The 11,403-nt window shown below is 40.7% G+C and overlaps 1 protein-coding gene across 2 annotated transcripts in view; it reads right to left on the bottom strand.

The window, feature by feature from the left end:
* Window positions 1-1,548: 1,548 nt before the first annotated feature.
* Window positions 1,549-11,403, bottom strand: part of FMO2 (flavin containing dimethylaniline monoxygenase 2) — a 33,897-nt gene continuing 24,042 nt past the window's right edge. Inside the window, exons 6-9 of one of the 2 annotated variants that reach the window (XM_008263973.4) lie at window positions 9,457-9,656; window positions 6,973-7,328; window positions 4,665-4,737; window positions 1,549-3,713 (exon numbers count right to left, since the gene is read on the bottom strand). In XM_008263973.4, coding sequence (XP_008262195.3) covers window positions 3,362-3,713; window positions 4,665-4,737; window positions 6,973-7,328; window positions 9,457-9,656 — 981 coding nt within the window. In that variant the 3' untranslated portion in view covers window positions 1,549-3,361. The remainder of the gene's footprint in view (window positions 3,714-4,664; window positions 4,738-6,972; window positions 7,329-9,456; window positions 9,657-11,403) is intronic. The other variant, NM_001082284.1, reaches the window with a different exon arrangement.

Raw genomic sequence — 11,403 nt, 5'->3', positions numbered from 1 at the left:
CCCTCCAATGGCTGCTGTGGCTGGCGCGGTGCACACCACGCTGATCCGATGGCAGGAGCCAGGTACTTATCCTGGTCTCCCATGGGGTGCAGGGCCCAAGTACTTGGGCCATCCTCCACTGCACTCCCTGGCCACAGCAGAGAGCTGGCCTGGAAGAAGGGCAGCCGGGACAGAATCCGGGGCCCCGACTGGGACTAGAACCCAGTGTGCCAGCGCTGCAAGGTGGAGGATTAGCCTAGTGAGCCGTGGCGCCGGCGCCAGGAGCTTCTTCCGGGTCTCCCATGTGGGTGAAGGAGCCCAAGGACTTGGGCCATCTTCTGCTGCTTTTCCCAGCAGAGAGCTGGATTGGAAGAGCAGCAGCCAGGACTCGAACTGGCCCCCATATGGGATGCTGGTGCTGCAGGCCAGGGCTTAACTCTCCTGCACCACAGCACCATCCCTGAAAGGCTAATTTTAAGGAAGAGTCTTCCTTTGCCCTTCTCATTATAATGTGTATCCCAAGTTCTTTCTGGGTTAAGTTTTTAGAACATTCATTATGTGAAGTCATTGCTTGCAATTTTATTACATATCAGGATCCCAGGCTTGTGTTTTTAAGATGCGTTTATTTTTCTGTACAGAACAATGTGACAAATTTGACTTTCAGTTAGAAAAATCAAGGAGCCATCATAGAGAGAATGACATCTAAAAGGAAGGGTTAGGAAAGAAAACCATCACAGGGAGAGATAGTGCAGGAAGGTGAGAACCTACTCACATCTCTTACAGGAGCAGCACAAAGCACCAAAGGTAAAGAAAGAGGAATTGGGTCTGCAGGAAAGGAAAATGTCAACAGCTGATCTCCAAATGCAGCTTCTTTTGAAAGATCGAAAGGAATGTTTTCTCAATTTCTTATGCACAAAACTGCAGAGATTCCTGTCCAGCTGGTCTGGATTACTGGTGCGTTTACACTCAGTAAGCTGCATTTCCGTAAGTTCCCCAAGTTTTCTGATGTAGGTGGTCAACGGATCAGTTTGGAATCCACTAGACAGTTGCTGGGATAGTTTCACACTCAGGGGGTTGGGAGGCAGGATAGACCAAATGAGGCTTCCTTAGGGGCAACCCTAGAAATGAACTGTTTGTATTTTTCCAAAGATGAGGGAATAGATGGAAAGGTTTCATGATTTTTTCAAGAACACATAATTTAATATTTCGTTCTAATGAGCTATTTTCCCAATGATTTAGTATCAACCTAACAAATGTTTTTTTTTTTTTTCAATCTCTCCCACTGTAAAAGTAGGATAACAAGCACAACTACTTCAATGGGTATTGGTAATGAGATAAAGTGAGTTACACAAAACAAGACAATGAATTGCAAGTTGTGAACTGTAGCACAAAGCAGCAAAGCTCTAAAGGAGGAATTGCTGAGAAGAAGTGGGAGATGACAAACTTTCTCTTTAAAGAGTCGGAAGCTAAATGGCTTAGGTTTTGTGGGCCACATGATTTCTGATGCATCTACTCAGCACTGCCTCAGTAGCTTGAAAGCAGCCATAGACAATAAATGAATGGGTGTGGTTACGTTTTCAATAAAATTTTATTTACAAAAACAGGTGAGAGGCTGGATTTGGCCCCTGGCAGTAGTTTGATGGCCATTTCTATAAAAGCTTGATAAATTCTTATTAATATAATGGCTTGCAAAAAAAAAAAAAACCTTTAATGATCAGTAAACAGTTTTTAATCAAGAAATAATTTTATACATTATTTGCAGTTTTTCAAAGGAGTTTGTTAATAAGAACAATTCAAAAAAACTTGCTTGTCAAGATTTGGTGTAACTTATAATCTTGGTGTAATTTCAATAGACTTTGAAGACAAGTTTCCATTGGCAGATTCTCATTGTATTGTTCTGGGCCCTTAAGGGACAAATCCAGGCCAAAATTAAGAACCATGTCCACAGATTTTGAAGTAGTAAGAGGGAAAATTTGCCTACATCTTCAGCATTTCTAACCTTTGCCCTCTCTTTGAGGGCATTGGTCTTGGCTCATGGTGTAGCTTATCTCCCAAAGCACAGTTCATGCAAAGAGCAACTGTGGTCAATGTTCCATGACCAGATGTTTATCCATTATTGTTGCTCAATGTTTATTGACATTAGGTTGCTTGTGTATTGTTTAGACCTGGCTCCAAGAAAAAGTTTGTGCCTCCTAACTGATACGCTTCCCTTGATCAGATGACAAAGATTACATATTGTTTGGCATTTTGCCCTGGATGTCTTAAGGCTAGAACTAGATATAAGGCTTAGTTATCACAGTGCCTTTCATTAGTTTAGAGATGCATTTTTCTTCCTTAGTTCTTCTTTTTCCAAATTATCAATGAATATTTTATGTTATTGCATAGTTATATTTCAGCATAAATTTCTTCATATATATTTTAGATCTGGGGAAAAATAAGCCCAAAATTATAAATAAAATCAGATTATATTTGTGAGGAGAGCATTTTTTCTGTGTAAAGTTTCTTTAAAAGTAACAAGTATATGATTAAAAATAAAATAGTATATTGATAAGTACTTTATCAATAGTATTTTTGTAAATATGTATCTTACAGGAAAGGTTATGATTTTCAGTTCTGGAGTTCAACAGATCTGCACTCCCATTCCAAATCTATTACAAGACATGTTACCCAACTGTACTGAATCTTAGCTTCATCATCTGTAAATGGTTATAATAGCTATATTTATCTCATAGATTTGTAACAGTTAAATGAAATAATTCATATAACATGCACATGACACAATGCTCTATGTGAAGCACTAAATCTATGTATTTATTACTTACTATTATAGCATATTTATTTTTATTTTTCCAGCAGTATTTCTGTAAAAATATAAGAAATGTGGCTATTAGTTCAGCTTTCAATATGAGGCCATAAAAGTCTGAGCATTGCCATTATTTTCCAAATCCATCTTCTCATTTTTTTCCTGCAATATTCTTAAATGATCCCCTACCAAGCAAATGGAGTGTGACCTAATGTCTGACTCTAGAAGGAAGACCACCAGGAAAACTAGGCAGGAGTCTTAAATATTAACCACAAATGTAGTTCTCCAACAGCTTAAGCCAATCATCTTCTTTTTAATTTGTGTAATTCCACTATATTTTCCACACATGTCTTCCATGTCAGGCCTGGCCATCTGATCTACCTGAGCCAGGAAAAGAAATTCCATAGCATAATTTTACTTTGATATAAAGACCCAATTCTGCTAATTCTCCATAATTATTCCATTCATTCGCTCCTCTCAATTCCATAATTTAGGATATAGATTTAAAATTATTTTAATCTTTGTTTTCAAAAGCAGTACTGATTGACAAGATAACGCCAAAAGTGTTACACCAACAGATTAGAACCATTGCAGCTGGAACAAAAAGGCCAGGACAAGAGCAAAAAGGCCCAGGAATTTCAACAAAAAGGAAACAGGGAAGTTAGATGAAGCCTTCAGGGTCCGAGTCTTTAAAGGCTTCAGTATTCTCTGCTTCTGGGTGAAGATGGCATTCCTGGCTCCCTCCCATTGTCCAGGCCCAACCAGGCGATACTGGTAGGAATTGCAGGGCCCGAAATAGAGTTTCACAGCAAGTTTAGGATCTTTAAACAAGAATGAGACTAAGTCTGGCTTTGCCCCTATCTCTAAGGCGAGTTCGTCCAAGTAGTCGATGTAATTGGTCTGCAGTTTCTGGCTCAGGCTCTCTCCAAACCTTAATGAAGAAAGCAAAAAGGACAGAGTCACAAAATGTTATAAGTTTTATAAGAGTAATTGGCTTTCCATAGCTGTTGGGAGAATGCAGGAATGAATGAATGAATTTTGAATGAATTTCTGGTGCAAAGTGTGAGTTTAATCCATTGGGAGTTCTCTGACAGTAGGCCATGGAGTACATAGCTATAACTTCAAGGAAGTCCTAGGAATGTGGTGAGATTGATAACTGTGGGTTTGGTAGTTAGTAAGTAGCTGCACATCTGCAAGCAAGTCCATGCAGGCCAGCATTGCTGCTAAGATTCATGAGACAATACATATGAAAGCCTAGCTTGGTGTCTTGCCCAGAGGACATGTTTGATACTTATTTGTTAAATTACCAAAGTTCCTGGAGGCCTAGCAGGCATACAGTAGATGCCCGATAAATATTAGATGAACCAGAATTTGAACCTGAAATAACCTCTTGCAAGGTATGTAAGCCCTCCAAATCAACTGTCGAATGGTATTCATCACTGCTGAACTCTATTCCATCTCATCAAAAAGTAAGTCTTTGAACCTTCACACCAACCCCTTTCTAATTTATTTTGGTGGAGACCCCCCTGAGCGACTGTCATCTACGACTGCCCCAGCCCATCCTCTCTCTAACCAGACAGTGTGGGTGACCTGAGAAGATGAGGTATCTGACAAGCTCATCATATAAAACCAAAATGAAATTAAGTCAAGGAAAAATGTTCTGATTTAGTACAGTTCCTATCTGTAAGTAGTTGGTTCTTAAACATGTAAAAGAGTCACCTAGAAGAATATAAAAATGTAAATGTCCAATATCATCCACAGAGATGCTAATTCTCTTGGTCTGGGTTGTTACCCAGAAATTTGTATTTTTATGAAGGAGCTAGGTGATTCTTGTAAGTCGTCAGATCATTGTATGTAAAGTATGTTTAAAAGGCATTCTTACAGGGCAATTCTGTTTTCATTCCTCTTGATAATGTCTGCCATCATGGTCTCCTTTGAAGGTAAGCTACACAAGCCTAGAAAAGAAAAGCTTGGGTTAAATGGCAGGTTTGATTTATGTTCATTGCTTTGTCTAGTAGCTGGTTCTTAAAACACACTCTGACCATTTAATCTTGTCCTATTGGTCAGCGCTGCCTTGCTATTGATCTCCAGGAGTGCCATCCCTTTAATGTTCTATATGATGCTGCCTGGAGATCACAGTCTGCAGCAAGAACTAACAGGTGAAGAGGACTAGGAAAGGGGCTAGTGCAGATGACTGTGTCTGAGGACTCTGGAGATCTTTTGCCAAGTGGTTCAGGTTCTGTCCTGAATGTGACCTGCAAATTATGGGAGTTTGCTGCACCAAGAGAAAAGATCAGACTTGGTTTTTGGCAAGATACCTCTGGCTGATGAATTTAGGAAGACAGGCTCGAGGAAGCTGAGCCTAAAGTTAGGGGAACTACTTAAGGGGTTGCTAAAGTGAAATTGGTAAGAGATGAAAATCGCCCAGTGGGGATAGAGAAAATAGATTCATGCAAGAGTTTGTAGTGTGTGTTTATGAATTCCTATCCTGTTCACAAGTGTCCCAGAGCTTCTCCTGTACCTGGCTCATCATCAGATGACTCAGGTCTGGGTAGCCCAAAACTGAGCCCACTATTGAAGGCTTCCTGTCTAGGCTTGCAACTCCTCTGTATACTTTCTCTCCATTCACAGCACTGTGTCCCACCCAGTTTCCAACTCCAGAGGTCTGTAAATCTTCCTTGATCCTTTTCCCTTTCTTTTTCTAACACTGAGCCAATTATTATGTTTTTAACTACTTCTCCCATTTACATTCTCATTTTCACTTTGTCTCTCTGCCCTGGCAGATATTATTTTTTTTCAGTGATATGATCTTCAATTCATCACAGTCTGGAGATTCATAGAGAAACTGTCTTTAAAGAAAATTTATTTTTTAACATCTATAAATTATAGTGGACACAATTTAATTTTAACATTTTGTCAATATTATTTTTATATGGATTTCATAATTTTGTATTGTGCTAAGGATAAGATGATTGCTGTTCCACTTGGATGTTTTCCTCCATTATGTTGATCTGAAAATGACACCGGTACTGTTTTCTAAAATTTATCTAGTTTATTAGAGCTTATAAAAATAAAAATAGACAACTTCCCTTTATATTTTCTTAAAATAGGTATGTATAATTTTTGACTTTTTAAAAAGCATAATTTTGAGAAACATGATTTGTTTATTGGAAGATTAGTTCATAATCTTTTTATTAGGAATACAGCCCTAAATGTGATGTAGTCAAGTGTTTCCTCTCCATATGCAGATTAACTTTGTTACATGTTAGTGGATCAATTTATTAGCTAAAACTGTCACTAATCCCTTTAAAATGATAGTGTGCTTTAGATCCATGGTTAATGACTCTTTTCCAACCACTTACACACCCTAAACCCCTGTTCTTATGCTGAGGTTCATCAGTAATTAAGTAATTACTGTTGCTGTATCTAGTTATCAACCCAATGCAAATATCTGCCCATCCACCTGAGTTAATTTTAGTTGAAAAAAGACCATAATGAGATTGAGACTGACTCTCACAGATTCAATGGAGAGAGAAAGAAAAAACCAAAATTAGTAAGAGAATTCTGATGACAGAGAGAGGGAATCTTCCATCTGTTGGTTCACTTTCCAAATGTTCCACAACAGCTAGATCTGGGCCAGGCCAAATCAAGAAGCCAGAATTTCAAAACAGGTTTCCCATGTGAATGGTAGGGATCCAAGTGCTGGAGACTCCCCTGCTGCTCCTGCCTACACATCAGCAGGAAACTGGAATTAGAAGTGGAGGCAGTACTTGGACCCAGGCACTCCAGTATGGGATACAGGAGTCCCAAGTGCTGTCTTAACAGCTGCACCAAACACATGGCCCTGAAGGATTTATAAACATTAAATAGGTATAAATAAGAGGGGCATAAATATTTTCCTCCTTAACTTGATCTGACTCAAAGAAAGGATAATATTACTTAACTTTATGCCAACTGAAATTCTCTGAACTGTCTGTTATTTTAAAGGGGAGATGGTGGTTATTTGTTATTACTGTGACCCTATATTTGTTATTCTTCAAATTTCCCACCAACACTTTAGGTTGTTAATCTTGTGAGGGCAGTCAATGTTGTCAGCCTTTTTATTGCAACTTTTGTGTCTAAATTATTTATTGAGCAAACTCCACCAGGTCTGAAACCCTCAGCTACCCATCCATTGCCCACTCATTTACCTTTGAAAACTCTTGTTGCCCAACGAGCTTGAAGTTCCACAGTTGGGAAAATGGAACCTAGGGGCTGGATGAGACCAAGGCATGCAAAGGTTGACTTCTCCAGTTGAGGAGGGAACATGTATTTGTAGAGTGAGACCATATTATCCTCTATTTTAACAAGTGACTCTTCAAGGAAAGGAAAAGCAAACGTGTATCCTGTTGCAAAGACAATGACATCAATGTCTTCCTCCACTGTGCCATCCTCAAAGATGGCAGCACTTTCTGTGAGCTCTTTCACTCTTCGTTTCACCTTGATGGTTCCATATAGAATACGACTTGGAAGGTCATCATTTAGCACAGGTTCTTTCATAAGATACCTGAGACACACAGAAAAAAACACTCAGAAGCATTCTTTACTGAGCAATCTTCAACTCGCCTGACTTTTTTGCTGGCTGTGCAAATAAAGGGTTTTACCAAATATCTCTAAAACTAACTGGACTAGCTGGTCTGTACTAATCTTTATTAACTGGCTTCCTTCTCATGTTATAATTATGTCCCTTCAATCCATATGAGAAAACATGTAGATGATATAAGTAAAAAACATTGTAAATAAAGAAGATTCCCTGCAGGCTTAGACAAAATGCCAATGTGTGTGATTAATGTTTGAGTATTCTGGTGGTAGCTATCTCACATATGATTCAATCATTTTTAGGCCATATAGCTTTCACTATTTTGTTAATCTCTATCAGATCATAAGTAAGGAAGAGGAAAAATGTTAAATTTCCATTAGTTTTATAACTTATTAAGAGATTAGTGTGAAAATAATGTATAAAGTTAGGTCTGGTGACATCTGTTGACCCCAAATATTCATGGAGTCTCTGGGATAGCATGTTGATGGAACAAAGTCTGTTTGTTTTGTGGAGTTTTTTTTTTTAATTGGTAGATTTTGGAACCATTTTATCTTTTTTAAAGTGAGACAATTCACGGTGCATGTATCAGATCTCAGAATAGAGCAGTTGCTTGACATTTGTTTAAATGTTGTAAAGACCACTTTTCATTTTTTAAAGGGAAGGAGTCTGTTATCAACACAAGAAAAATAAGCATCTCTAACGGATGGTTGTGCTTACAATATCAGTGATGTATAACTTTAAGACAACAATGATTTGTTTTGCCACAAAGAGAAAGGAATATGTTCTCAGAAGCTCCCCAAAGGAAGAACACTCATAGTATATAGAATAAGCAAAGCCTTGCTTATCAGATTGAGAACTATGCATTTCCTTGCATAGTTCCTTGCATTCCTTTCCTCTGAAGGAAAGGATTCCCACCACACCCCTGTGGAAGCAGCCTCCCCAGTGTTGGGCCACTCTGGATATCCTGCTTCTGCTTTCTGGAGCAGATGACAATATTTTTACTTCACCTATTTGGGTGTTTTGGGGGAAGGGAATATGGAACAAATTTGGGACTGAAACTCTAGGATCTATGTGATATGCATACTTTTGGGTTATAGCTCTGAACTACCCTGTTGGCAATTTTAATCTTTGTAAAGAGAAGCAACTTCGGGGCTGGCATTGTGGCATAGAGGGTAAAGCTGCCTTCTCCAGTGCCAGCATTCCATATGGGTGCTGGTTTGAGTCCTAGCTGCCTTACTTCAGATCCAGCTCTCTGCTGTGGCCTGGGAAAAGCAGTAGAGGATGACCCAAATATTTGGGCCCCTGAACTCATTTGGGAAACCTAGAAGAAGCTCCTGGCTCCTGCTTTGGATCGGTCCAGCTCTGGCTGTTGCAGCCATTTGGGTAGTGAACCAGCAGATGGAAGACTTTCTCTCTCTCTCTCTCACTCTCTCTCTCTCTGCCTCTGTCTCCCTGTACCTCTTTCAAATAAATAAATAAATCTTAAAAAAGAGAGAAGCAACTTTAGACAACCTTGCTTACTAATAAATTGATAAAAGAAAATCCCGAGTGTCCTAAAATTATTTATAAGGGCCAGAAGTTGGAGAGAACAGTAAATCACTAATCAGTAAACCACTGTGGACTGGAGACTACAAATGACTGTTTCACATTCCTGAATGTGCATTGAAACCTTGACTTACAAACCTCTGGTGGCTGGTCCACAAGTGCCACTGTCTCCTGCTCACCTACAAGCTTTCATCATTAACCTGAAGCGATTTAGGTGGACAGTCTGCTTATGAACAGTCTTCCTATCCTCAAACTTTCCCATCTTATCTTACCCAACATATCTATGTCTATAGCCAATATACATGATTCATGCTTTCTTTTCCCAAATTTTCATTATAAAAACGCTCTTGGCTTTTAGGTCCAATGGACATATTTTTAACTGCTGGTTAGCCTTTATGATGGGAATTGCACAACTTGCCCCAGGATCTGTTCATTTTCTGTCTAGCATTTGGAAGAGCACAATGAACCCTTTCATTTCAGAAGGCAGAAGGTTAAACAGAGTACACCATAAGAAAAAAGAGTACACCATAAGAAAGAAAAGTAACTCTACTTGTTTTCAGGTGCAAGACCATAATTTTCATGGTTGAACCACCGATTCATCTGTTGTTCCATCATCCATTTTACAATCATTCGTGGCAGAACATTTCGGAGCATTGAGCTAAACCTAGTGTGGAACACCATGTCCCAAGGATAGCCATCTTCGGAGATACGGCTCATGACCCAGGAACCTTTTCTGGTGCTGATATATACCTGGTAAGCAAAAAGAAATGCAGTTTAAATTAGGGTGATGTCCCCTTTGGGAGGAATCCACTGTATAGGGGATATATGATGTGTGGCATCAGAACTTATGAAGGTTATGTTTTATTCATTTATTTGAAATTTATTTATTTGAGAGAGAGAGAGAGAGAGAGAGAGATTAGTTTTTCCTCTCCCACAATATAGGGGGGCATGTAACAACCAGGGTCATGGAAATCTGTTTTTTTTTTTAATTTTTATTTTTTGACAGGCAGAGTGGACAGTGAGAGAGAGAGAGAGACAGAGAGAAAGGTCTTCCTTTTTCCGTTGGTTCACCCCTCAAGTGACCACTGTGGCTGGCGCACTGCGGCCAGCGCACCGCGCTGATCCGACGTCAGGAGCCAGGCACCTCTCCTGGTCTCCCATGTGGGTACAGGGCCCAAGGGCTTGGGCCATCCTCCACTGCACTCCCTGGCCACAGCAGAGAGCTGGACTGGAAGAGGAGCAACCAGGACAGAATCCAGTGACCCAACCGGGACTAGAATCTGGTGTGCCAACGCCGAAGGTGAAGGATTAGCCTATTGAGCCGCAGCGCTGGCTGGAAATCTGTTTTAAAGATGTTTGGCCGGTGCTGCGGCTCAATAGGCTAATCCTCCACCTAGCAGTGCCGGCACACCAGGTTCTAGTCCCAGTCGGGGCGCCGGATTCTGTCCCGGTTGCCCCTCTTCCAGGCCAGCTCTCTGCTGTGGCCAGGGAGTGCAGTGGAGGATGGCCCAAGTGCTTGGGCCCTGCACCCCATGGGAGACCAGGAGAAGCACCTGGCTCCTGCCATCGGATCAGCGCGGTGTGTCGGCCGCAGTGCGCCAGCCGTGGCAGCCACTGGAGGGTGAACCAACGGCAAAAAGGACCTTTCTCTGTCTCTCTCTCTCACTATCCACTCTGCCTGTCAGGAAAAAAAAAAAAAAAAGATGTTTGATCTCAGAGTGAAGTATCTCCTAATTTTAGTGCTCCCTAGCAACTTCATCATAAAAGGGGGTATCCATTGGCCTTGATACTGGTTTAGAAATACTGAAACAAATTCTTGAGACTTCATGGAGACAAGAAAAAAAAAGTCTTTGGACTAATACCAATGGTAAAATCCCCAAGTCGGCACACATTTCCAGGTGTGGTGTGTGGTGTGTTGCTCTTTAAGAGAAAATGTATTCTCCCCTCCTTTTACATTGTCTGCCCACTCCAAGTTACTTTGATAGCACAAATGAATAACTATTATGCTTGGAAATATATGATTATGGCCTAAACACTCTGTAGATGTCCATATAGGCTTATATTCCTGGAAGGGGAACAACAAGAGAAGTCATCTTCCTTCCATACTGTAAGCTTAGATTGCAATTTGCTTTTTCTTCAAATCTACCTCTGAGTTTCCTCTGGGATATACCATTCTTTTTTTTTTTTTTTTTTTTTTTGGACAGGCAGAGTGGACAGTGAGAGAGAAAGACAGAGAGAAAGGTCTTCCTTTTTGCCATTGGTTCACCCTCCAATGGCTGCCGCGGCTGATCCGATGGCAGGAGCCAGGTGCTTCTCCTGGTCTCCCATGGGGTGCAGGGCCCAAGCACTTGGGCCATCCTCCACTGCACTCCCTGGCCACAGCAGAGAGCTGGCCTGGAAGAAGGGCAACCGGGACAGAATCCGGCACCTGTACCGGGACTAGAACCCAGTGTGCCGGCGCCGCAAAGCGGAGGATTAGCCTAGTGAGCCGCGGTGC

The sequence above is a fragment of the Oryctolagus cuniculus genome, chromosome 7 (genome assembly GCF_964237555.1).
Source record: "Oryctolagus cuniculus chromosome 7, mOryCun1.1, whole genome shotgun sequence".
Classification (NCBI taxonomy): Eukaryota; Metazoa; Chordata; class Mammalia; order Lagomorpha; family Leporidae; genus Oryctolagus; species Oryctolagus cuniculus.
This window is presented reverse-complemented; position numbering and strand designations above follow the sequence as displayed.